Consider the following 21,923-nt stretch of genomic DNA (forward strand, 5'->3'; position numbering starts at 1 on the left):
CCAGCTGGTGGAGAGGAGGGGAGGAGGAGGAGTCAATGGTGGCGGCAAAGCACCTGGTGAGCGACGCGGCCAGTGTTCCTCCAGCGCGTGCTGTGCCATCGGCCCTTCGCAGGCCAACGAGGCTGGCTCCTCCGGACGGAGGAGGAAACCGAGCCTCGGAGCTCGAGTCGCTCATGGACGGATGGGCTCACGGGACAGAGCCAGGACTGAGGCTCAGGGACAAGGGACAGACCCTTGAGCACGGGCCCTGCTGCTAGAGGAGGCTCCTCTCTACCGCACGCTTTCTGCTGTCCCCTGTCCTTCGGCAAGGACACGGAGCCCCCTTGGAGCTTATCGAGGGACACGTGCAGTGACAGGTTCCACGGGCAAGTGAGGAATCAGAGAGCACGCTGTCCCCACCAAGTCTGCTCAGCACGTGCCTTTAACGAGAAGAACCTTAGTGAAGCGGTGACATCATCGCGGTCAGTACTAAATTCTGAGAACAGGTCCCCGTGGCCCCTAGGCGAAGCCATCTCTTACGTGTCAACGTCTAGCGTCTTTCCGTCTTTCCGCAGGCTGGCCCGCCCGGTGAGCGCACACTCCCGGCCTCCCTTCCTTTCTGCCGAAGTTCTGGCGCTGACATTTTTCCCACGGCAGAGGCCGTCGGGGAACGGCCGACCCGCCAGAGACTGCGCGGCCAAGAGCATTGGTCTGGATGGTCTGGCAGAGCGTGACTGCCGGAGGGGACGTCCTTCTGCAGGAGGCCTCTGCGCATTTGGACCACATCCCCCCGACTGTAACTTCCTCTCTGGGGACTCGAAAGAAAGGCGGGCGTGGGAGCTTTCCGGGGAACGGCGACACTCGAAGGAGACAGGTCCCCTTTTTCTGGCTAAATGCAGACGACCGGGCCGTGCCCCAATGCCCCCGAGCCGGGGGGTGGGGGTGGAGGACAGGATGGGGCTCTGGACCCTTCCCGGCATTGTTACGACTTCATCCCAAGATGAGGGCATTTGAAAGGCGCTTTCAAAGTCTTTGCACGTATCCGGTGCGAAATTGTCGCTTCTGTCATGAAAAGGATCTAACGCTTCTGTCATAAAAAGGATCTAATTCTGTTTGCTCGTCTGACACTTACAAGCCTTTAGTCCTTCCCCACTCTGCCCCGGGTGCCCGGAGGGAGGGGTGCCCGAGGCCCTTCGGGGACATGGGCCCTGCCCCCCTGCAGTCTGGGGAGCGGAGTTTTGCCTGCAGCCTCGCATCAAACCCTCGGGCTCCGGCCTGTGACCTGCCTTCCCTAGGCCCGCATGAGAACACGCAATCGAGCCCGACCGCGGATCGGCTGCCTCTGACAGTGGCCCAGGGTACAGGAACGCTGGGGGACTGCCAACGCCCTCGGAGGGACCCCAACAGCGAGCGTCGGAAGACGAGGGAGAGTTCAGTTTTCAGGGGAGATGGGTGATTTTCTGGGTTATTCGGGCCGAATCTGGGTGAGGGTTAACTCTGACTCTTCTGTCTTCTGTGATGATGCTTCGAAGGACAGCGTGCCTGCTGAGTTCCATGGTGACGACCGGCGAGGATGGGGGGGTGAGGACTGAAGGCCTGGCCGCTGTGACCCTGCGACGGGTCCTTCTAGCCCATGGTTCGTAGCTGAAGGTTCTGCGGAGTCTTCATCGGTGAACGGTGAGCCGCTTGGGGCAAAGCATCCATTTAGATCACACTGGGAAAGATAAACGCCTAACGAGATATTATGGTCTCCTCGCTCGACCAGCCAGCCATCCACCCTTCTACCACTTACTAGTGTTTTGGGATTGGAAGGTGACTAAGGACAGTGTCTGCTACCGAGGGGGCCCTATCTGACCGCCCGGTCCAGTGGCTCTCGACGGAGGGGGCTCGTCGAGTTAGAAACAGGTCTCTGGGTGAGGCCGACGCACACTCTCCCGCTGCCCTGTTTGAGAGCAGCTGGGCTGGTGGAGCGCTGGAAATCTCGAGGGTGTGTTGAAGTCTTGAGATGAACGCCTCAAGAGTATAATGCGTCACCACCAGCTTTGGGCTCTGAGAAATATAATTCTGTTGGTATCGCCTGGGAGTTGAGGCTATGTGGCGGGACACAGGTGAGGTGCTACTTTCTGATTTTAGTGTCTGGGAAAAAATCGCATGCGTTACGGAGCAATGTGACTCTCTCCAAACTGCCTAGTTCCCAACCCCGGGGTCCGTCCTCCGCCAACAGCCAGACCTGCAGGATGGCCGGCAGGAAGGGCTTGCCAACCCCCGGCTCGGTCCCCCGGCAGCATGGCGCCCTTGTCGCTACCTTGGTTTTGACCGAGCGCCCTCATTCTAGAAACTGGGGCTCTGCCTTGTTCCAGGAAGTCATCGCGGGGCCAGCCAGGATCGTACCGTATGGGAAATGCCTGCCACGAGGAGAAGCACTGGACGCTGCAGACGCAGGGTCACCTCCCGGACTGGGCCCCACCCAGACCACGTAAGGGGCCTGCGGTGCCGTCATCGGCCCCCTTTATCCAGTGAGACTACTTGTCATCCCTGGACCTGAAGTCTGGGGTTTTCAGTACGGAAGGCATGGACTCGCTGCTCTGGCCTCCATGACACGGGTGTAGGCCAGCAGGAGGCTTCTAGGACCCTTCCCTCGAACGTCTGCCCCGTGTGACCGCGGGCGACTCCAAGTCCGGGACGCGAAGCCTTCGGTCTTCGCTGGCTCGGTCTTGGCGACCAGTGATTCACTTGTCCTCATGTCCCCGTGGAAGGAACAGCAGCTGAACCCGCCTGCTCGGGACTAAGCTCCAGGCTGACTGGGGCACGTCGCCCTTAAGCAGCGTGACTAATAAGCAAACCTCCTGTTCTAAGGACTTGATTCGACCAGAAACGTTAACCTTTTGTTAAAAAGACAAATCCGCAAATGACCCAGTAGATTTCCATTTGTACGTTCCGCGTGAATTTTAACATGAGAAACCCACAGCTCAACTGCACGTCGCTAACGCTTCGCAAACACGTGGGCATCCTGATGGCGTGAAGTCCCCGGGCCCCATTTTTTAAATGGTGACATTTCTCCCGATGATCAGAGAGAGAGCAGTGACCGTGATGTACGAACTACCCAGAGTGCTTGCTAGAGGAGGTGACGCGGGCACTTCGCCAAGCTCCGAGCACGGCGGTGGGGACGCGGGGACACGCGGGTCCCGCGGGGCTTCTGCCTTCATGTTGGGTTCACGCACGGGGCGTCTGCACAGCGTTTTTCTGATCTGCTGGCCTTCACTCACGGCATCGCTTCAGGCGGAGAACTTCCTCTGCACCCCAGTCACCCCGCCGTACCCGCCGACTCTGGCCCGTTTACGTAAACGATGACCAGGGATGAGCCTTCGGCTGCAGGCTCTGCAGAAAAAAGCCACTGGGTTCTGAAAGCCGTGTGACCCCCATCGCTACGAGAATAAACCGCTATCCACTTACTGGGTCCGGAGCCGCTGGTAGTTGCTTATTGAAAATGCATCGATCGTGACGGCGTTCAAGATTATGGCTGGGTACAAGACATATTTTTCGAAACACTGAAGCCAAACATAGAGTCTTTCGAACCACATTAAATGGGCGACATCTGAAAGAAACACAAAAACCGTTTTCTTTAAGACCATGCGATGATAAGCAACATCTCCCATGACTTTTTAAGATGCTGGTTTGGACGTCCAGACACCGGACGTGACACCCCAATGTCTTCCCAGGCGTCAGCTCAGAGCTGCGTTTCTGGGCAGTTCATGAATAATAATGCATCGTGATAGAGGCCAGTACCCAAATGTCTCAAGTCAGGAGACTTTTCCATAAATAATTATTACTGGAAATGATGTAGTGGGCGGTCTCGTGACGTCAAGCATCTCAGAGCGAGGGGAGAAAGTGAGGGTGAAGAACCGTTTCCGTCGGGTCGGAGTCACTTCCCTCCTGGGGCTGGGGCTGGGGCTGGTTTCTGGGCTCTTTTCGCCCTCTTTTTGGTCTTTAAACCCACAAATTTCTGGGCAACATATGCAAATGAGAGAATGCAGACCCCCCAGGCCCCCGTCACTAGGAATCCGCTCCATTCTGGGGAGCAAGCACCGTGGAGGGCGAGGCGCATGCCCGTGGGGCGTGGGTTTGCACTCAGATGCTACTGGTCACCGCGAGGGAGGTCCGCCCCGCGCCCTGCTGAGCCTGCCCGTCCGCTAGTGACCGCGAGGCAGCAGGGGACCCCAACCCACCCTGAGACAGCCGGGTGAGGCTGGGGGTGCCGCTCCATCCACAGCAAGTCTCGAAGGGGGAGTCCACTCCATCTAATTGCTGGCATCACATTCTCCAACGGTTTATAATAAAAACCCGAGCCCCGGCCCCTCGCCACAGGTGCCTCTCAGTTCACATCCGCCTCTGGCCCCTCCTGGGCCGGGCCCACAGCCCTGGGCCCCACTCTTCCTGATGTCTGAGTTCAGCGGCCACTCCTCGAGCCGCCGGTGGCCCCTTCCCGACAGCAGATGGGAGGCCCTGGGCTTTGCCTGGTGGGCATCTCGCCCTCCGCCCACACCTCCTTCCGTGCTCCCTGTGCCCCCGAGCACGGCACCCTCCTTGAAAAGGCCGGCAGAGCTGACGGCCCCGGCTTCTTGCCTCCTCCTGACTTCTGAAAGTCCCCTGGGTGTCGGTGGCTACGCCGCCCAGACCGCATGGCGAGGCCGCGTGTGGCCGCCTAGGCCACGGATAACTGATACTTCTCAGTCCCTCTCGCTGGTCCTTCGTGAGGCATGAAGCATCACTGGTCCTCTCTCCGCCCTTAGCCTCCCTGTCCCCCAGCTCCTGCCCGTGCTCACGCTGCCACGTGACGCCCCCCGCTTCCTCTGCAGCCTCCTCCGCCCCCGCCCTTGGGCACAGGCTCCCCTCGGTCCTCTTCATTACGTGTCTCATTTTCTTGAGCTGACGCCCTGCACGCCCGTAACTTGCATGATTCCTGCCATGCCGATGTCGGCCCCGGGCACGCGGGTTAGGAAACACCCTCGAAGCCCCGACACCTGTTACGGCTCTGCCCACGAGGTCACCCCTGCCCGAACCCTGAGCGCCCACGTTCAGTTTGGCCTCATGGCCCCTCGTGCCCTTTGCTCAACACCGTGTGTGAGACGCGCTCACGCTTTGGAGCGTGGCTGTCCCTTCCCAACCCCGCGGCGGTGTGGCGATCCGCTGTGTCTCCAGCTTGCATCGGTGACGAAGAGCGCCACCGTGAGCGTCCCTGCCCCTGTCCCTGTCCTTCGGCCACGGGGACACTCCCGCGGGGGTAGAAACCCAGGCGCGGAGCCGCCGGGTACTAGGTGCGCGTGCGGGAAGCTCTGGGAGACGCTGCCGGTTGTCCGGTTAGTTCCTGGGCCGGTTCCCGCTGCCACCGGCGTTTAAGGCGCCTTCGTTTGTCCCGCGTCCTTGTCAAACACCTTCTCGCTCCGTCTCGGCCGCGCTGGCGGGCGGAGGGCGGCGTCGTGTGGCGGTTCCTCCCGCGTTTCCCTGACGACGAGCGCAGGGGAGTGAGTCCCTTTCACGCGTCTCCTGGCCACCTGGCCACACCTGGGTGTCGTGGCCCCTCGTGTCTGCTGTCCGGTCCTTTCTCCTGTAGGTTGTATGTCTTCTTCTTACCGATTTTTAGTTCTTTCTCCATCCTAGGTGTGAGTCTTCGGTCTGATGTGTGCATGGGGAAAACCTCCCATTTCGTGCTCCTAATAGGATTTTTGTAGAAAAGAAATACTTAATTTTAATGTGCCCAACTTTTCATTTTTTTTCCTTTTAGAGATGTTTGTGTTCTGTTTAAAGGACAGAGATCGATGGCTGTATCCTCCGATGTTTTGCTCTGAGACCTTTATTAGTTTATTTTTCACATTTAGATCAGCAAGCTCTCTCTCTAGAACTGATTATCGCGTAGAATGAAGGGGCCGAGACTGATAGTTTTTCCACGTATGTATCTCATTGACCGTCACCGTTTATGGAAAAGAACGTCTATTTCCTCCCACACCGCAGGGGACCCTGCCGGTTTGCACGCCTGTTACACACGCCGGACACCTTCCCAGAACGTCCTTCCACGTTGCCTGACGCAGAAACCCCTGATCTCATCACAGACCCAAGCGCCTGCCATCCGAGCCGTCCTCGGCACCCTCTGTGCCCCCTGGCACGCCTCATAGTCACGGCCAGTGGCTGCCGGGGCGGGGCGTCCATGGCGTCCATCCCAAGGTCATCCCCACCGACACCGTCAGAACTGTCCGCACACGGTGCTGGCAGAAAGGAGTCTGACTCATAATCGGCTTTATTATCGTTTATAAATTCTTTATAAACAACACCCCCCTTTTCTGCTCGCTCTCGAGTGGACCCCACCATTTGCCTACCCTTGGGGCTCCACCGCCCTGCCATACATACATCGGTACGAGGCGTCTGCCAGGCCCTGAGCCAGACGTCCCGTGTGTATGGCCTTTCGTTCCGCGGCGAAATATGCCATTCCTTTGTGCTATCCCTGTACACTGTGAATCCTACAATTAGAGAACCTGTCACACCATAGAGTAAGTATTCATTTACATAGTTATCTTCCCACTCACTATACGGCGAGTTTGTCAAGAGTAGGCGTTACATCTTAAACGGTTCAGTATTTCAAGCACCTAGCAGGATGTCCGGCCCAGAGTGAGAGTTCAGTAAATGTTAATTTGTTATCTTATCATTTTTAGTGGCTGGGGGAACTCTGAATGATTAAACTGCACGAAGAGAGCCTGAAAAAAGCAGCCTATTGGAACCGCTTTTATGATTACAAAACGAAAATCGTTCTAACTCTAACGCATTCAACAACGTTTCTCATTTCAATCTCATTTCACGCAGGGCCACCAGGTACAGTTAGGCTTCCTTCTACACGAAATCACTTTTCCTGATTTCTCAATGCGTAAGAGATCAACAGGATCAGATTGAGGCCATCGCACCAAATGCAATTCGGCCAGCTCATAAAAATCCATTGACAGAGTTCTATCGACGTCTGTCACCGGTTCAGAGAAACGTGGCGACCTTAGCGAGAGTCCTGCCAAAAAAAATATGTAAATTAAGAAAAATAGAAGCCTCCTGCTGTGCTGTTAGAAAAACATCTGAATGAAAAGAAACGTGTGAGCGGCTCATCACGCAGAAGCTGGGTACCATGAGGAGGGGGGCAGTGCTCCCAGGCTCGCAAATGCTGGTCACATTTACTTTTAGAAGATGATGCTTTGCAGTGAGTGGGGATAAGGCTGATCTGGGTGCAGGGTCATAAGCCCTCTGCGGGACCTACTGCAGGGTCTGATAACTCATGTGGGTTTACCAGAAGAAATTCAATTTATCCCTCCCAGAAACACATTAAGGGATGAATCTCAAATAATAAGAAAATCACTAATCAACTCTGAATCCACCGTCCATGCCTTTCCAAATATTTGAGAGTAAAAATACTTATTCAGTGAGACTTTAATTCTCTGTGGTATATGGGGGTGCGGTGGGGTGTGCAGGTGTCCGAAACGATGTCACAGACACGGCTTTAAGGCATGTGGCCGAGACATTTAGGCTCGAGGAAGCCTTGGACTGTAAGTGTCATTCTGTTGTCTGACTTTGGGACAGCGAGTCATGGCAGCTGCACTCAACACCGATAGCATCTGTGACCAGCTAAGGCCCCACACCTGTAAGTGATAACGGGGTCTCCTGTTAGAAGCATCAAGATGAAAGCTACAAAGGAGGTCTGTGTCGGACTCTGAAGGATAAAAAAGAACTTGCAGAAAACTAGAAACCAATTCATTCATATGTTACAAAAGCCGTCACTGTTTTTTTTAACAGCGCCCTTAGCCACAGTCAGGACGCAGGCGGAGCCGGGAGCCAGGCCGCACCGCGTGACTCAGACGCGCCTCGGTACTGACGCGCTTCAGGGGACGTGACGGTGACATCCGCGTGCCTCCCACTGAAAGTCTAGTAACGCATCTCACGCAATGCACCCACCAGCAGGCACAGGGACGCACGGGCAAGGGGAAACATTGCAGGCGAAGGGTCACCCCAAGGCACCGTCTCCCTGGGGGCGCTCGGTACAACACCCAGCCCAAGCAGGGGTGGGGAAGGGCGCAAAGGAAGTTAAAATAAAGGCCTAGGAACGACAGGGAGAGAGCAGATCCCAGAGGTTACCAACGCCAAACTTCCGACTTCAGGTTCTGCTCATTTGTACGTTAAAAGAAAATGCATTTCGATTTAATTCTCGCGTATCTCTAGAAAGCTTCTACCAAGTTCGATAACTTATTCTCATAAGACGCTACGATTTCCAGACTGTAGAAAACATTTAACAGGTAAATCAAACTCATGTTGCAAGTTTTATTTGGGAGCAGAGGGGAAATAAATAGAAAGGAGGAATAATAACATAGAAGAACCTAACAAAAGTGTAAGTCCAGAACTGTGAATTCTAAAAGATTGAACTTCATCCTTCTTTACCAGGTGGCCATAAAAACCTAATAAAAAAAGAAAGCTTACAAATGCAATAACATGATAAATATGTTTCTTACCCCCAAACTGTCTCAGCATTCACACACGGTCAAGTTAAAAAGAAATTCTTCGCAATGATATCTTATAACTGCCTTTCTGTAACGTCCCAAATATGCAAAGAGGCCATAAAAAGCATCGCTTTAGCATTATTGCTTCTCTTTTCCCTGGAATATTAGGCCCTTGAGAAAAAGGATGCGAACTAACTATGCCATTTACAGGTTTATATGCGACTTGTTTTGACCGAACACTTTACATTACCTCAAAGGCTTTCCAGGTTGGATTTTACTTAGATGCTTATGTCACTAAAATCAGTCCTTCTCGATAATTAAAAGTTAACCGATCAGCCTCAGGATTTCTCATCTTTAGGAAGATCATTTTCTCCGATTTGAATCTTGAATTACGATGTAAACTGCGAGGATGCGAGGCTTCCGTCCTTGTGGGGACCGGGCGTGTTCATGAGCATCTCGATGTGGGTGCGGCTCGGTTCCACGGGCCCTGTCACTCTGAGGCGTCCAGGGCAGGGACCCTGCAAACAGATCACCACGGGCCGGGAGCACCTATTACGGGCACCTGCGTTTTCCTGCGAGCTCTTCTCGCTCTCATCTTCCTGCTGGGACAAACCTCAGAGAGTAAAGTCTCTGTCACTCGCGCGTGCACGTGTCATGGCTTATTCCCTAGGCACTGGCCTCACTTCCGAGTCCAGTGGCCTGAACGGAGGGTGAGGAATCGTTCTTAGACGCAAAGCGCGTCTCATCCTCAGGCTGCCGCTCAGAGCCCCGTGATTCTGCTTAGGATGAGCCTCGACCCCCAGGGCCTTTCTGTCCCCCGCGGCCCAGGCAGGTGTGGCTGTGGCTCTTCTCGTGCCTGGAATCTGTCCCCCACTTTAGAGCAAAGTCCCTCCTTATCTCCAGGCCTGGAATTAAATGCCACCTGCTCGATTTTGCCCTTCCTGTTCCCTCGAATGTCAATGACGACCCCTTCGTGCATCCTCCTGGGCCCTGGACTTTTCCTGCACGAGCCTGCTCGGTGTCCTGGGCCAGGGGCCAGGGCGGCCTTCCTGCATCGCAGTCGGCACGGAGCACTGTAGCCTGAAGCGCTCAGGACATTCCGGCGACATGTAGCGTCTCTTAACTGGACACCCAGCAGCATGAAGTCTGGGGAGAAGCCGGGCCCCCCACGCGGGGCGCGCCAGGACTGACTCGGGGCTGACACCTCGGCTTTCTTGGAAGGTCCCTCCCGGGGTGAGCCACACGCGGCCTTCTGCACGGTCCCTGGCACGGGACAGCGGTTTGATGACTATCACCGGGTTCGACGTCACGGTAAACCCCTCACAGGAATCGAGGTGGCGAAGATCAACGTTTGGGGCCAGAATAGTAAAGTCCACATCGTTCGGGGAATGAGATGTTCTAGCTGCTTCCTCGGTGGCTTCCGACTTCGGGGCTGTGTTCAGAAAACCCTTTTCCTCCTTCCCGACCGAGGGACGTGACTCGACCGATGTTTCCTCGCAGTCCTTTCTGGTTCTTTCTTTTCCCTTCTTCCTCATGTTTCAAAAAGAGATATTTTTAAATCTTTACTCCATCTGGAATTTCACTTCGTACCAAGTCTAACTCAGTTTTTAAAACTGTTCCGCTCACGTTCCGGGAGCCGCCCCTGACTGTTCACCGATTCGGGAATGAAAGTGGCTCCTGGCCACCCCAGCACAGGGACGGGGGTGGGGAGCCTCGCGGGAGAGCGGCGCGGCAGTGGGCCCCAACTCGTGACCGAAGGTCCCCGGCTAAAGCAGCCCGTGCCGTCCGACATAGAAGATGCCTGTGAAAGCCTTGGGAAGCGCTCACGCGCGGAGGGTGCGGGGAGCCTCCCAAACGCCCCACGATGGGCACGCAAGGGAGCGACCCCCGGCGGAACGGCCGCCTCGCCAGAGGTGCGTGCCCCCCTTGCTCTGCACCCCGACACCCAGCCCGGCACCTGGGGCCTGGCAGACACCAGGAATGTCAAAGCGACAGAACCAGGATTCCTCCCGCAGGGAAGAGCGATCTGCCTGTGAGTTAAGGTACATGAGATGCTGTAAAACGCCTTTTCTCTCTCTCCACCGGCATCTCCACGGGTCACCCTGTCAGAGAGTGCGTGGACGAGCTCTGACAACGTCCATCAGGGACACTGAGCCACGGCTCGGCAGGGATGGAGCGGAGGATGCACGGCAGCAGCAGAGGCGGACAGACGCGGCCTCCGCCGGCACGTGGTCGATGGTCGGCCCGAAGCTCCTCCTTGGCACCTGGAACACGCACCTGCAGGGCTGTCATGCGAACGAGGCACGCCACTCGCCAGCCCGCTCCAGCTCACGCTGCCAACTGCTGCGTCACTTGGAATTAAAGAGGCTTTTAGGCTTTTCTAGGTCTCTAGCTGCCTCTGGCCACTGGCACTTTTCTGTGCAGGAAGACGGGGGAGGAACACATTCTTCCCTGAGCTGCGGCATCCCACACACATGCAGCACACGCGCGCACGCACATACACATGTGCACACGCATGCAGACATGCATGCACGCACACACGTACGCAGACATGCATGCACACACACATGCAGGTGACCACACACACGCATGCACACGCACGCACACATGCACACACATGCACACAGGCACACATGCACCCACACATGCACGTGTGATTGCGCACATGCAGCACACGCATGCATACAAATACACACGTGCACACACATGCAGACATGCACGCACGCACACACACGCACATGTGGACGCAAGGGCACACACATGCAGGCGCACACACATACACACATGCACACACATGCAGGTGCACACACACATGCACACGCATGCACACAGGCACACAAGCGCACACACATGCACATGTGCTTTCACACATGCAGCACACACGTGCATGCACATACACATGTGCACACACACAGACATGCATGCACACACACATACACAAATGCACGCACACCTGCACACAGGCACACACGTGCACACACATGCACACACTTGCACACAGGCATGCACACATGCACACACATGCACACACTCGCACAGCCACACACACACATGCACACATGCATGCAGACACACCTTCACATGCACACACATGCACACATGTATGCACACATGCAGGCACACACATGCACTCACCCTCGCATGCAGACATGCACACACACATGCACACACATGCTCACACACACGTTCTGGAATCAGACAGTGCCTAGCGCTACATTCATTTCAAAGGATCCCTACATAGCTCATCCAGCCTGATTTAATCACTACAGATTAAATCTGTGAACTGGTCCTTCGGGTACTAGTATCACCTATGGACCAAAACTCTCAAACCTGCTGTCACGTACATCCGGATTATAAAGGGCCACCAATCGCCTAGCACGATGGGTGACATGGGGCACAAAGCAAGGAGCAAAATGGCTGAAGTGGGGGGCAGACACAGTCGCTGGGTGCTGCGCGCCCCGGCCCTGCGAGCTCCCGCCCCCAGCAAGGCTTCGTGGCAGGCACTGCTGGGTGCAGACGGTGCAGCTGACACGTGACAGAGCCGGGTCTGCCTGTGCAGAAGACTGCACCCTACACAGGTGTCGGGAGGCCAGCAAACGCAAAAACCGAACCGCGAACGAGGAAGGAGGCGGGGTCACTGCCACACCGGACGCGAACGACAATTCGACTTACAGCAAAAAAAAGAGCGCGTGGTCAACAGAAACATTAAAACTTTATCGGGAGGAACGAAACAGGAAAATGCGAATGTATTAGGAAGATAGATAAAACCTGGTCTTTCACGACACGACGTCAGTAGATGGGCAAATCTGAAACACCGCGGAATGGCAGAACGTGCACATCGTCGAGAAGGACGATGGTAAATACCAGAAGACACGTCTCCAGAGTAGGAAGCAATTTTTTCTGGAGAGGAGGAATCGGAGATGGGAAAAGGTTGACAGGGGTCTGCTGTTGTTCATCACAACTGTTCTATTTGATCTAACACCATGTATTACTGTGAAAAACGAAAAACACGTTAAAAAAGCGGTAGCTCTCAGAGCCACGTCTCCCATGCGGACAGCGGTCCTTCTGCAGACGGACGGGCGAGGTTCGCTAAAACGCAGAGTAGATCTCGTTTAAGAATTACAAATGCACGACTCACTGGCGAATTAGTTTTATAATAGTAGATTTTTAAAATGACGATTGAAAACAGATTTTCGATGGGCATTTTTTATATTTCTATAACCGTTCACCCATGGGTGCTAGTGCGTCCGAAAACCACAGCTCGGGCGTCCTCGGCAACCGTTTTCTCGCAGAGGGACTTGCCCGTTTGCACGCTTCTCACGGTGCCCCTCACATCACGTCCTTCGGACCAGATGTGACCTCACATGGCTTTGCTGCCCACATTAGCCTACGGGGAACGCTCCCCTCAGCGACTTTATGAAGCCAGTACTAACGATTCGTTAGCTCATTCTGCACCACTGAGCACAACACCTACTATGCGCCGGGCATGACGACAACGGGAAACTACACGATCCTCTCGGTTTTCCGCTTGGCATCCACACGCGGCCCGTGAACATACAGTTAACGCCTCGCTTAGGGCCCGGGCCCTCTGCTGCTTTCCCTTCCCTGGAGGCCGGACGGGGGGTGCTGACCGCTTGTCGCCGGGCGTGGCGCCCGTGACAGCCCTGGCGTGCGGCACAGCCGTGGGGCTGCAGACGAGGTCAGACGTTCTTCGCTGACAGAAAGCGCACCTGTCTTCCCTCCTGCCTCGCTGGTTTACGGGCAGCATCCTGCGGGAACCGCGTCATTGTTTTTCCAGGGAATGACTAAGTAAACGAGTGGAAGCCGACAGCACGTTGGTCCCCAGGTCGCCCCCTCGTCACCCCGTGACCCGCGCTCACGGTGTGAGTGTGGCCGGCGCATCGGATCGCTTCTGCTGTTCTTAAATTCTTAAGAGCTGGGCAGTAAAACACGATGGGTGCCTCTCCTCGGAGCCGCGTGAGGATGAGACTCGACCCCGTCCTCCCCTTCACGACGACGTGATTCCTCTGGAAAGTTCTTGGATGAAACAGGTTTTCCGAGACGCAGCTTCTCGCTCTCTCGTACCGGGGGTGAATCGGTGACGTCATGTGTCTAAATCATCGCTGTAATTCACGTAATAGATCCGTGTCGTTTCCCAAAACCCAGTGCTCCTTGAACATTTAGTCTCGAGAGTTCCAAACCTGACGGATATGAAAAAAAAAAGCTGCTTCGCGCACCCACGAAATGAATCTCGGTTACGCCCACAGCACCAACACGTGCGTGGGACCGCCGACCGGACGGAACTGCTTTCTTGGGGCTCAGTTACCGTCGAGACCCCTTTTTGTGCCAGGATGGGATAAGATTTACTTAAACCCGTCTGGAAAATAACCAATCTGGCTAAAAAGAAAAAAATCATGTTTCGATTCACAGTCATCAGATTGAGTTGCAATGCTGGTCCATTCGATCATAGTCTGAATTTTATAGCGAAATGAATCTTGAGTCTCCAAGTAATTTTACATGTCGAATAAAATGCCACATTGAAGAAAAGGAACTAAACAGGTAGGAAGTACACGCTCCAAGTTCAAAGGCGGTTCCAGCCAATCTGGGCCTGCGACTGTGAGTCAAACGCAGTTTAGGGGACACGCCCATGGCCCCGAGCGGGAAGCGGGAGGGCCAGCGGGACAGCAGACACGCTCAGGGTCACCTCGGAGAGCGGATGGCGCAGACCGCTCAGGGCAGGGCTTCCGCAGCGGCTGGGTTTTACACAGAGACCCGAGGGGCGGCCCTGGCCTGAGTCCAGGGGGCTCGAGGCAGAGCACCCAGGCCGCAGGACGGCAGAGGGGGCACGGCGACAGGACGCGGTGTGCCTGAGAAGCCACGAGAATGCGCAGAGCGTGCCGTGCGGGTCTGGGTCCGGCCAGGCTCACCGGTCTGCGGAGGAAGTGTGACCTGGGCCACAAACTCAGTGCCTCCCAGTCACGCCCCCGGACGCTTGGCTCGGCTCCCCGCTGTGTAAGATGGAGGGTGTGATCCCGCAGACGCCCGGACCCGGCCGGCACGCGTGTGTCACCTCACGCGCCGGTTCCAACTGACGAGCAGCGGCAGCCGTTGGCCAGTTTCAGGATCGTTCGCCGGTGGCGATGTCGGCCGTGGGACCGGCGGCCCCAGGGGCAGCTGCAGACCCGCCCGCCCGGCTCCGCTCTGCCTTCATGTTGGCCTAACGTTCCGTGGGCCGGGGAGGAAGACGTGAGGACAGTGTTCTCGGCGGGAGCTGAATGGCCGGCCTGTGTTCCCGGGGTGTGTCTCGTCACTAGTACAGGCGATGAAGGTGGGAACAGGCAGACGGCCAGGGAGAGGCGCCAGGACACTCAGGTCACGGACGACGCCCAGGTCGGGGACGGGGCCCTGGGATGTTCATGCCGACGCGTCTTAAGTCTTTGGGTTTCTCTTCCTGAAAACTTCAATCTGTCCTTCATTTCGTGCCGACTTTGTCAAATCGATTGCGCCTGGCCAGATTTCAGGCGGCTTATCAACCACGAAAACCATCATCATCACCCAGATGACGGGTTTGTTTCTATTAGTGGAGGCGAGTGACAGACTCCACAGAGCCTCGGCCGGAGCTGTGCTGTGCACGGCTGTCCCACGGCCCTCCGGACAGTGGTCTCGAGGCCACCTGCTCGAGGCCCCCAGAGACGAGGGGGCGGCAGGTAAACGCACTCGCTCCCTCGCTCACGAATCCCGACCGAAGACGCCCTCACCTTTTGGTGCGGAGCTGGCCCAGGCGGGGGCCCAGGTGGGGGCCCAGGCGGGGGGCCCGGGCCTCGGCCGTGCCACTCCCTGTGCCATCGGACAAGCTCTCTTTCCTCGCTCACGGCGGCCGAGCGTCCAGGTGCAGGGACAGGCTGACGACGGTGACACGGGTGTGCGGTTTCCTGAGTGGAGCATCTTTGCACCTCAAGACTCCATCAGCCACTTACCAATGGCGCCAAAGTAACACCCCCCGAGGACTCCGCTAACGTCACCAAAACGTCGTCTGTCTAAGGCTCTGCCGGGGAACACGACCTCGCCCCTGCAGAAGCGCTGTGGAATTCAGCTTTTCCTCAGTTTCCCCCCCATGCACGTGCGGACACCTGTCGGCATGAGCCTCTCCCTGCAAGTGGCCGGTGAAAGGAACTGACCGTGATAAATCGGACCGACTCGGGGCCTCGTTTACCTTGGTTTCCGTAATTCGCGTTTAAGAGGCGCCGGAAGCGAAGGGCATCGTGACGCTTGACCCCACGTCCCTCCAGACCGCGGGTGAGGAGGGTGAGTCCGAGCTCCCGCTGCTCTGATTCCCCCACGGAACGCTCCACGGTCCCCGGAGGCGGCCGCGTCAGGTCGAGGCAGCCCCTGGCGCCCTCCAGAGACGCTCCCCGAAGCCACGCTCCTCCCCCGACGGCGCCCGAAGTGCCTGCTCTGCGCCTTTGTATTGATGTCCCTGCGTTTCCGTTTGCCACACTGGTCGACTGAAGTCACGATGAGGACACACGTGGCTGAGCCCGGCGCCCCCGGAGCCCGCAGACCTTGGCGCCACTCCCACACCCACGTCCCTGGACATGGAGGGGGCCGCAGAGCTCGCCCAGCGACAGAGAAGTTACAGCGGGCAAGAGACGCTGCAGAATGAGCACCATGGGCTAGTCGCAAACTGTGACCAGACACGTTGGGGTGTCCGCAGACAGGGATAAACCGCCCTCTGCCATCTGTTCGGTCACAGAGCTGGGGACACCGGGCACAGCCATTCCTCAGAGGCTCTTCACCCGGAAGCACTGTCACTACCGGGTGGCCCGGGGTCAGCCCAGGACAGCTCACTGGGTCAAGTGCAGGTGTCGGTCTCAGTGAGCAAAGCCAGGTGAGCAAAACCCAAGGGGTCGGGGTCCTGGAAGTCAAAGGTCAGCCTCTGCCACCCCCCGTTTGGTGGTGGATGGGAGGGTGGCCCCGTGCTGACGACCTCTCCTCCTCGTCAACAGAAGCCAGGAGTGACAGGAACTGATCGTCCCGCAACCCTAAGAGCCCATCTCTGTTTCCACAAACCCGCCGTGCGGGCCCCGCGTCCGCTTTCCCGCTCTGGGGACAGTCCCGGCGGACCTTGGGGGCGGGTCACGTGCAGTGGGACGGCGGCACCGTCCCCGGTCTGAGCGCGGGCGTGTGGCCGAGGCCCCCGCCTCCGGTCCCCGCGGGCCCGTCGCCCGGCCCTTCCTCCCGGGGCCCGTCGCTCACCGGTCACTTCCTGTTGCCAGTGCTCCCTGCTCTTGAGCACGGGCTGCGAGATCCACATCCACGGGTGGTGCTTGCGGAGCTGCGGGAGCAGCTGGTGGGTCACGAAGCCCACGGCGCCGGCCAGGACAGAGAGCACGATGCCCAGGAGAGGCTGCGGGGAGAGAGGCGCGCGTGACCCCCCGGCTCCGGGGCCAGCGACAGGCGCGACCGTCCTTCCCCCGCTCCCCGCAGGACAGAGACATGATGGTTCCCGTCCTGGTCCTGGACCTGCTCTGAGCCGAAGGCCGAGACCCCACCCACGGGGCCACTCTCCTTCCTGAGAGGCGGAGGGGACCCCGACCACACTTGTCCAGCGTCCTCCCGCCCCGGGGAGTGTGTAAACGCACAGCGTTGCACACGGGGCCGGCGCCGCCTGCAAGAACCCCGAGCCCGCGGCCCGCGGCGGGTCCTCCGCATCGGTCCTCCGGCAGCGTCCGGCCCGTCTGCGGGACCCGGGCTGTGGTGTCACCTCCCTCCCTTCTCCGCATGCCCCCGGCCGTCCTATCTCCACGCCGTCCCCAAGATGTGCCCTCGCTCTTGCAAACCAAACGCCCCAGGGGGAAGCAGGGAAGTGTGCAGCCACCGAGCCGCGGCTGATGGGGCCACACCCCGCCTGGGCGGTGACGCCTCGCGGCGCCCGGGTGTCCTGCTGCCACCCCCGCAACGGGGCCTCGTTTTCATCCTCGGGCCCGCGACCCCGTGGGCGCCCAGCGCCCCACCGCGGGCTCCCGCATTAAGGAGCACAGGAGGCGGGATACGTACTCGCAAGGACAGGAACACGGTGCTGGCACTGACCGCGAAGGACAGCACGGCGGCCACCGAGCAGACGACGAGATCCGACTTTAAGACATCCTTCTGTGGAGACAAAGCCACCGTAAAGCTCGCGCTTAGTTTTCTCTCAGTGACTCTGGGCCACCAGGCAAATCAGGCGGCAAGATACTGACGCTGCATCAACTGCTCTCCAGCCCGTCACTCACCTGGTGGCATGCACTGGGTGGACCCTCTCCAGCCTGTCACTTACCTGGTGGCACGCACTGGGTGGACCCTCGCTACCTCCTGTGTGGGGAACATCAGCGAGGCCAAGGCCCAGGACGGGGAGAAGGGAACGTGCACAGGAAGGGCAGCCTCACCCGCTGAGCACGGAAGGAACGGAGTTTCGTACCCGTGCAAGAGGCATAACGCTCCCCACAAACACAGACTGGACATCGGGGTGACGAAGGCGGTGAGCGCTGATAACGCCACCCGGCCTCCGCGCAGCTGTGTCTCAGCACGAAGGCGGCGTGGGGACCGGAGCGGAACGCACGCACGTGGGCAGGTACTCACTTCTTGCACCGGATCGGATTTCACATTTCACGATATCCGATCTCGAGACTAATCACACGGCTACCGTCATCAGGTATTGATGGTATTGGCACAAAAGACACATTTAGATCAATAGAAGAGAAAAACGGGAGTCCAGAAATAGACCGACACACGTAGGGTCAGTTGATTTTAAATGACAGCGTGCAGGTGACAGGACACCTTTCCTCTAAGTGAGGTAAAGGACAATTTTTTTCAACAAACGGTGCCGGAGCAACTGGATAGGCATCTACAATAAACAAAACGACAAGAAAAACTCGACGCTTATTTCGCATCGCATAGAAAAATCGACATCCGTCAGAAACCTAACTCGGACTATAAAATTTCTCAAAGGGAACGTAAGAGGAAATCTTATTGACCTTGAGTTTGGCAGAGCTTCGGAAATAGGACACTAAGAGCTAGAATTGTAAACAAAAAAGAAGTCGTTAAATTTGACTTCGTGAAAATTCAAAACATTTGCTCTTCAAAAGACGCTGCCGTACAATGAACGTAAAGGCAAGACAAAGACTTGAAATGTCATTTGCAAAACATATTCCACAAAGGACTTCTAGCTATAACGTAAAAAGAACTTTAAAACTCAACAGCAAGTCAAACACCACTCCCTGCCCTTCCCAGCGGCCGACTGGCAAAAGTTTTGAACCGACTCGGATTTCACATTTCACGATATCCGATCTCGAGACTAATCACACGGCTACCGTCATCAGGTATTGATGGTATTGGCACAAAAGACACATTTAGATCAATAGAAGAGAAAAACGGGAGTCCAGAAATAGACCGACACACACGGGGCGAGTTGATTTTAAATGACAGCCTGCAGGTGACAGGACACCTTTCCTCTAAGTGAGGTAAAGGACAATTTTTTCAACAAACGGTGCCGGAGCAACTGGATAGCCATCTACAATAAACAAAACGACAAGACAAACTCGACGCTTATTTCACATCGCATAGAAAAATCGACATCCATCAGAAACCTAACTCGGACTATAAAATTTCTCAAAGGGAACGTAAGAGGAAATCTTATTGACCTTGAGTTTGGCAGAGCTTCGGAAATAGGACACTAAGAGCTAGAATTGTAAACAAAAAAGAAGTCGTTAAATTTGACTTCGTGAAAATTCAAAACATTTGCTCTTCAAAAGACGCTGCCGTACAATGAACGTAAAGGCAAGACAAAGACTTGAAATGTCATTTGCAAAACATATTCCACAAAGGACTTCTAGCTATAACGTAAAAAGAACTTTAAAACTCAACAGCAAGTCAAACACCACTCCCTGCCCTTCCCAGCGGCCGACTGGCAAAAGTTTTGAACCGACTCTTCAACACAGGAGATGGAAAATGGTGATTATTGACCTTTTAATTCCTGTTGCTCCCGAAACCACAGACCACTCTGACCATGGGCGGAAGCGACATCGGCAGAACATAAAGGAAATGGTTCTCCCTTTCCAAAACCTACAGTCGCCAAAAAGTAGATGTTACTCTGCTTCTTGAAAAACATCACCTTTTCTAAGGAATCTTGAACGACCCCTGCACCTCCAAGACTATCGCTATGTAGAAGTGACCTTGAACATCGTAAAGGCTGGAATTGTGACCGATGCAAATTCGGAGGACTTACGGCATCCGATCTCGAGGTGGATTCCGAAAGCTACCGTAATCGGGTATCGGCGGCGCCGGCACGAAATATCCCTCTAGATCAGGAGAGCAGAATCAGGGGGTGTCTCCCGCATGTGTTCTGCGGGCGGTGGGTTCCCCTCCCTTTTTTTTTTTTGGTTATATAAAAGGACCATGACCGGTGCCGCTCTGTCTGTCCACAGGCCCGAAGGCTAAATACCTCTGGCTCTGTTGAAATACTTATTTCAACAAGAGTTTTAGACTCTCTGCTTCATGTTGATAAATATCCTAAGTCTTAAGAGTGAATTGTACAGTGTCGGCCCTCACAAAAACGAGAGTACAAAAGATCTAAGCAAAATGCAAACTGAGGTCTCTGCGATGTTTCATTATTAATTAATGTTCCCACTCGAGGATGGCGTAATAACGTTGCTGCCCTCTAGAACACGGAGAAGGAAAAGATCGTGCATAATCATTACGCCCTGACAAAAACAGGGTCAGCATCTCTGCGTTTGCTGGGCCAGGATTTCTGCCTGTGAACGCTGAACCGTGGTTCCAGTTGTAATCACGATGTGCCTGGGGTTTCCATACACGTTTTGTAAGTGTCTATTCCTCGTGTGCCTAGAGTTTCTTTTCCAATGGCACTTGCTGTTGTAAGCGTTTTACGTATTATATGTATTATTGTATAGATTTGCCAATAGTCATTCGATGGCTGAATAATTTGCTGTCTTGTGATGCCATAGGCACGCATACACACACGACGAAAAAAGTGCCATGGTGGACGAGCGAAGCGTTAATTTAGTGACTGAAACGGCACGTTGCACATGGCTAGTGTGGACGTCCTCGCCGATAGAGGCTCGCCTGCCTTCCATGTTTTACCATGATAAATGATGCTTCATCATTATCTCTACATACCTAAATCTCTTTTTGTATTTTGAATGAATTCTCTAGAAAAACTCTTACGAATAAATTTACCACGTCGTAGGTTATGAATATTTTACGATCCTTGATAAATTATGCTTTTCCGAATGGCTATAACTTGCACAAATGTAACAGTGTCTGAGACAGCTCATCTTGTCACGATCGGCAATACCGTTAATTTATCCTATATGCCGGGTGAACCAAAAAAACGCCCTCATTTTAATTTGCATTTCATCATTTACAAGGAGTATAGACATACGTCATACATGTACTTACTAAATATTTTGTTCCTGAATGAAATATCATTTGCTTGTAGAGTTTTTAAAATTAAATTATGTGCATCGTAAGTATAAGATATGCGACCTGTCAAATTTGCAACACGTATTTTAATAAATTATCTGAATTTTATTGCCTTTTTCACACACAAAGCTTCCAAATTTTTCTTTAGTGAAATCTAACTCTGTGTATGTGTGTGTGTGTGTGTGTGGGTGTGGGTGTGGGTGTCATTTTTATTTTATAGATCCCAAGTCTGGAAAATTATCTTCTCTCTAGAATTTGATGTTTTAATAAGTATTTGATATTATTTCATGCTTTTTCGAAAAATTCTTTTACATTTAAAAAATGTAAGCTATGCATACAGAAAAGCATCTAAAATACGTACATACAATTTAAAGAGAAATTGTCAAGTGGATGCCTCGCCAACCGCCAGCCGCTCCGAGAAGTCCGGCACCCCAAGTACCCAAGAGCCCCCTTTCGTAGGCTGCCTGGCACAGGACCCGTCTCTTCCCTCTTGGGGGTCCTATGAGCTACTCCAATTCTGGTGAAAATAACGTCTCGCTTTAAAAAAAAAAAAAAGGATTTTAATGCTCGCGTATGCGACTGTAAGCAGTTCAGTCCAGTTTGTCTATTTTTACCCAGGAGGGGGCACCAGGCTGGATGCATGGTGGATGTTCTGCTTCCTTTGCTCATATTCTGGGGTTCAGGCTTCCAAGATTGCTCTTGATAAGGGGGAGTCCAGTCTGTCACTCATGAGAATGCACTCTGTTCATTTCACTGCTTTAAGCTGGTCTGTGTCTTTGGTGCAGTGCAGATTCGTGAGGATTCGATGGGTTTGGGTTCTTTCTCAATCTACCCTGCTTGCGATGCACTGGGAGTTTTAAATCCTTAGGTCAGTGTTTTTCATCGATTCTGGATAATTCTCATATATTACCTCATCGAATATTGATGATGCTCTGATCTCTCTTTCCC

At 54.8% G+C, this 21,923-nt stretch overlaps 1 protein-coding gene across 1 annotated transcript in view; it reads right to left on the reverse strand.

The window, feature by feature from the left end:
- The window catches only part of PCNX2 (pecanex homolog 2), a 170,071-nt gene that overhangs the window by 74,016 nt on the left and 74,132 nt on the right, over window positions 1-21,923 (reverse strand). The window contains exons 17-19 of the mRNA XM_025039061.1: window positions 17,556-17,648; window positions 16,755-16,905; window positions 3,433-3,574 (exon numbers count right to left, since the gene is read on the reverse strand). Coding sequence (XP_024894829.1) covers window positions 3,433-3,574; window positions 16,755-16,905; window positions 17,556-17,648 — 386 coding nt within the window. The remainder of the gene's footprint in view (window positions 1-3,432; window positions 3,575-16,754; window positions 16,906-17,555; window positions 17,649-21,923) is intronic.

Source organism: Pteropus alecto, unplaced genomic scaffold (genome assembly GCF_000325575.1).
Source record: "Pteropus alecto unplaced genomic scaffold, ASM32557v1 scaffold189, whole genome shotgun sequence".
Lineage (NCBI taxonomy): Eukaryota > Metazoa > Chordata > Mammalia > Chiroptera > Pteropodidae > Pteropus > Pteropus alecto.